We start from the raw sequence: 5000 nt of genomic DNA, 5'->3' as shown, positions 1-5000 counted from the left end.
GTCTGGAGCAAGGAACTTTTTGTAGTTCTCTGACTGCCAATTTTGCTGACAGCCTATAACTGAAGGCGAAGGCTATTTGTTATTGTTTTAAAAATAGTGACGTCTTTGTTTCTCCTGTCACACTTCTGGCAGTAGATAAGAAAACAGAGAGAGACAGATGGAGAACGAGATAAGCATCTTTCCTCTGGGAGTCAAAAGTGCCACTTGTGTGAGGCTGGCCCATACCACCCTCAGTTACAATGCCTCCCTACTCTTACGCGATGTATGGCCTCCTCTGATACTGATGATAGGCCACTGCCAGGCCCTTGTATCCTGCCTGTCTGATAACAGTAGGATAAAAGAGCAGTGAGAGAGAGAGAGAGAGAGAGAGAGAGAGAGAGAGAGAGAGAGAGAGAGAGATAGATAGAGATAGAGAGAGACAGAGCAGTGAGAGCCCAGCTCAAATATTTTAGAACAGAGCTACCGGTATCTAGAATCTTTAGTTAGTCCTGATGGCATGGCTGCAGTACGTAGCGAAATGCTGAATCACAAATGGCACACTTATGCACTTGAGGCACTGCCTATGGCGTATTCATTACACACTGAAACATAGTGCTCGAAGTGCACAAGTGCGCCATTTGAGATCCAGCAAAAGTGCCTTGTCTAGTATTAGAAGGCTCTGGTGACCAGATGCACACTTGACCGTCACCATGATCGTGTAGTGTAGTGTCCAACTGACCGTAGGAGAAGTAGAACAGGTGTGACATCGGGGAGAGACAGAGGTATGTGTGGAAAGCAAACAGAGAGGAAGACGGAGAGAGAGAGAGAGAGAGAGCGAAAGAAAGAAAGAAAGAAAGAAAGAAAGAAAGAAAGAAAGAATGAAAGAAAGAAAGAGAGAGAGAGAGAACAACAAGTAGAAAAAGAACGAGAGAGAAAGGATAGTGGAAAAAAGGGAGAGTGCAAGGGTCATAAAAAGGACAGCTCAAGCTGTCTCTCACTTGCAGTAAATGGCAGTAAAGTATCTGGCTAAGCCGCCATCATTAGCCTGATTAAATCAGTGGGGATTTGGCCTTCCCTTCCCATCCGCTGCAATCAATGGGGCCAAATCAATAGACAGAGGATATCTTCTCAACCCTAAGCTTTCCTTCGCCGGAAGAGGAGAGAAATGGCAAAGACAGACGGACAGAGAGAGAGAGAGAGAGAGAGAGAGAGAGAGAGAGAGAGACAGAGACAGAGACAGAGACAGACAGAGCTGGGGAGAAAGAAAGTGTGAAGGGAAGATATGGAGTGATAAAGGAAACGAGAAAACCGCCTGCCCAGCGATTCCCACCATCATCCGGCCATGTGGCTGTGAATAGAGCAATCACAAAAGCGGAAGGAGAAACAGGAGACAGAGAGAGTTGAGGTGAGAACACACTAAGACATCGAAAGATAGATAGGTAGAGAGAGAGAGAGAGAGAGAGAGAGAGAGAGATTACGTAAAGACGAGAGAGATAAAGGAAGAGTGGGTAAAAATAAGTGTGTCCTATCATTCCCACACCTTGCCATTTATTCTATGTGGTTGAGAAGGCAGACAGATGATGGCCATTGATGACCGTGTGAGGGAGAGGTGTGGACACATTCCCTCCAATTGTGTCAATTTCTTTAACCACCAATAACTGCACATACATACACACACTGCACAATGACTACCACCTTTACACACAAAGTGAAGGACATACGCACACACGGATGCGTGCACACACACACACACGCACACGCGCGCACACACACACACACGCACGCATGCACGCGCACACACACACACACACACACACACACACACACACACACACACACACACACACACACACACACACACACACACACACACACACACACACACACACACACACACACACACACACACACACACACTGTACATGCTGCAACATTCTGGACAAGGTTCTTAAGCTGTGCTGTGTGCTCTCTCTTTGACCGGAACATGTGAGATGACTTTTATCACCATGCTCGTGGTGCTGAGGCCTGGACCACAATTGTGTGTGTGTGTTACAGTAGTGTGTGTGTGTGTGTTTGTGTTTCAGTAGTGTGTGTGTGTGTCTGTGTGTGCGTGCGTGTGCATGTTTGTGTGTGTGTGCGTGTCTGTGTGTGTGTAAGTGTGTGCATGCGTGCGTGCGTGTGTGTGTGTGTGTGTGTGTGTGTGTGTGTGTGTGTGTGTGTGTGTGTGTGTGTGTGTGTGTGTGTGTGTGTGTGTGTGTGTGTGTGTGTGTGTAAGTGTGTGCATGTGTGCGTGCGTGTGTGTGTGTGTGGTTGAAGTAGACAGGCTGTCTCAGCTGTAGCTTGTGCCCCATTGTAAAGTGTACTATATGCTGGCTCATCATGGCCTTGCCCTCGGCATGACCTACGGCCGGCTTAGTATGTTCCATATGCCACTCTTGTACAGCTCCGGGCCTGGATGATTTTAAGGTGTCCGTTTATGCGAGGGAAGCCACTGGTTTGTGCATAACTGAATACAACTTGGAAAGCCAATGGAAAGCAGACTATGGTACTTAAAGAGATACTATGTAGTTTTCATGTCCGGTCATCTCTGGGTGGAGGTGGCTAGAAAGCCTTAGATTGACTCTACACTTGATTTCTTTGTTCTCCAAACCTTCTTAGTACACATTTTCACACCATTACAACATCACAACATCTTAACTAATTAAAATGACAACAAGGTTTATGTGGCCACAGGGGTTAATGTCATTACATGCGGTACATGTGGAACTTATTTTGATTTATAATGTGTTTTGCTTGTAATAATGTCTTGTTCTTGTCTTGTTACTGTTGTTCTGTGTTTTCCTGTGAACTGTAATGAAGAAATAAGTCACATAACAAGCGCTCCACCAGCAGGATGAGAATGTGTATTATATTGTTTTCATGTGTTTTATGGACCATAATGAAGTGACTTGCCCCTCCTGCCCTTCCCCATCCTCCTTCCATTTTTTTGCCCAATAGATGGAATGTGTTGTGGTCCTACCCACTTACTGCTCATTGAAATTCACACTTTGATCCGGGCATTCCTGCTTTAAGAAAGACTTTTTTGCAGGCAATGTAACACCATGACATTTTCAATTTTTAAAAAAAATAAAAGAAGCACTGGTCACAGAATGTGCACACATGTAAGAGAACTGAGGGAGACCGCACACTCTGCTTCCATTGCCATTGATTTAATTTAATGAATCCCTCAGTTCTCTTTTAAGAAACTCATAGGTGATCATGACATGGATTGTGTCTTCTGGCTTTTCTGCGTTCTCTTCCCTGCAGGATGAGCTTGTATCTGATACCTGGGGTTCCTCAGTGTTTATGATTATGTGTTTTGTTCCTAACCGTAATGACAAATGACTCATCTCCCCTTCAATTGTCTATCTCTGGTTGTCCAGCAGCATGACAAAGTGTGGGGGTCCCCCCTATGCTGCTGCAACATTACAGACATTCTTTCATGGCAACAACTTCCACGCTGCAACAACTTCGCCATGTCAGATTCTGGCTATAATTAACTTACAACAGGGGTCTTGGCTTCTTATGATTTATGTTTTTGTTGTCTGCCTTGTTCTGTGTTTTTCACTGTTAAGACTGGTCCAGACTCCTCCTTCAGTTGCAGGACACGTACTGTCAGCGGGGGGTGGCGGTAGATCACGTACCCAAACAGTCAGCACGCCCCCCTTTTTAGAGCTGAAACGACACCTTGCAGCGCTGAACGCATATTTGTCCACAATCTGACACCACACAACTCCCCGTCCCCCACCACCACCCCGCTGACCGTATGTGTCCTGTAACTCAAGGAGCAGACTTTAAAGAGACTTTACTGTGAACCAGAATGAATGTCTCCTAAACCTTGTTCCACCATTCCTCACCCACCCTCCTCCTTCTCCTCTCTTCCCCACAGGATGAGGATGTGTTGGGGTGCCGTCAGCCTGCCGCTGGCCCTGGCCCTGGTGCTGGGGACGGCACTGGCCCAGAAGCTGCCCACGCGGGACGAGGGCCTCTTCCAGATGCAGATCCGCGACAAGGCCGTCTACCACGACACCTCCGTCATGCCCGACGGAGCCGAGATCAGCGGCTACCTCTTCAGGGACACGCCCAAAAGGTATTGATACATACTACATAATATTGATACACCCAATATGTAATGATGACCATTACAGTATTGATACACCCAATATGTATTGATGAGCAGCATACAGTCAGAGAGAGTAGAGAGAGAGAGGTTCCATTGGCCCATTGTTTCCTGGTTCTATTATGGCCCCCCTTAGGCAGACCTAGGCAGACCTAAGGACTGTTCTATTCATTGTAGGAGCATTATGACACGGCCCTTTAGGCAGACCGGAACCTGGTCGCGTTAGGTGCCCATAGAAACCTATTATGTTGGCATATCTCTATACTTAAAGAATCTCTGATACAGTATTGATATACCCAAAGGGTATTGATATATACTGTACACAGTATTGATACGCCCAATACATATTGATATATACTGTACTCAGTATTGATACGCCCAATACATATTGATGAGCATACAGTATGGATACATCCGAAAAGGTATTTATGAACACACAGCATTGATACACCCACAAAGTATTCATGAACAATTTTGATATACCCAAAGGGTATTGATGAGCACAGAGTATTGATACACCCGAAAGGTATTCAAGTGCATGCATTGCAGATAAGTCCAAAAGGTATTGATGAGCATACAGTATGGATACGTCCAAAAGGTGTTGAGGATGATACAGTATACTGTAGATGCGTCCAAAGGGTATTGATGAACCAACCGTATTGACACACCCAAAACGTATTGAGGAGGATACTGTAGGCGTGCTCCATTTTCAAACTGAAAACAACAAGGAGACTTAAGGAGTCTATGAAATGAAGACAAAACAACTTCAAACTTTAAAACCACCGCCTTGTCTCCCTCCACAATACAGTACATGAAATGTATGACATAGGTGATGTAGCAGTGTTAATTCTACACGTACATT

At 45.4% G+C, this 5000-nt stretch overlaps 1 protein-coding gene across 1 annotated transcript in view; it reads left to right on the top strand.

Moving 5' to 3' along the window:
- ndnf (neuron-derived neurotrophic factor) overlaps nucleotides 1-5000 on the top strand; it is a 21969-nt gene that overhangs the window by 7115 nt on the left and 9854 nt on the right. The window contains exon 2 of the mRNA XM_063200271.1: nucleotides 3908-4108. Coding sequence (XP_063056341.1) covers nucleotides 3909-4108 — 200 coding nt within the window. The 5' untranslated portion in view covers nucleotide 3908. The remainder of the gene's footprint in view (nucleotides 1-3907; nucleotides 4109-5000) is intronic.

This window comes from Engraulis encrasicolus, chromosome 6, assembly GCF_034702125.1.
Source record: "Engraulis encrasicolus isolate BLACKSEA-1 chromosome 6, IST_EnEncr_1.0, whole genome shotgun sequence".
Lineage (NCBI taxonomy): Eukaryota > Metazoa > Chordata > Actinopteri > Clupeiformes > Engraulidae > Engraulis > Engraulis encrasicolus.
This window is presented reverse-complemented; position numbering and strand designations above follow the sequence as displayed.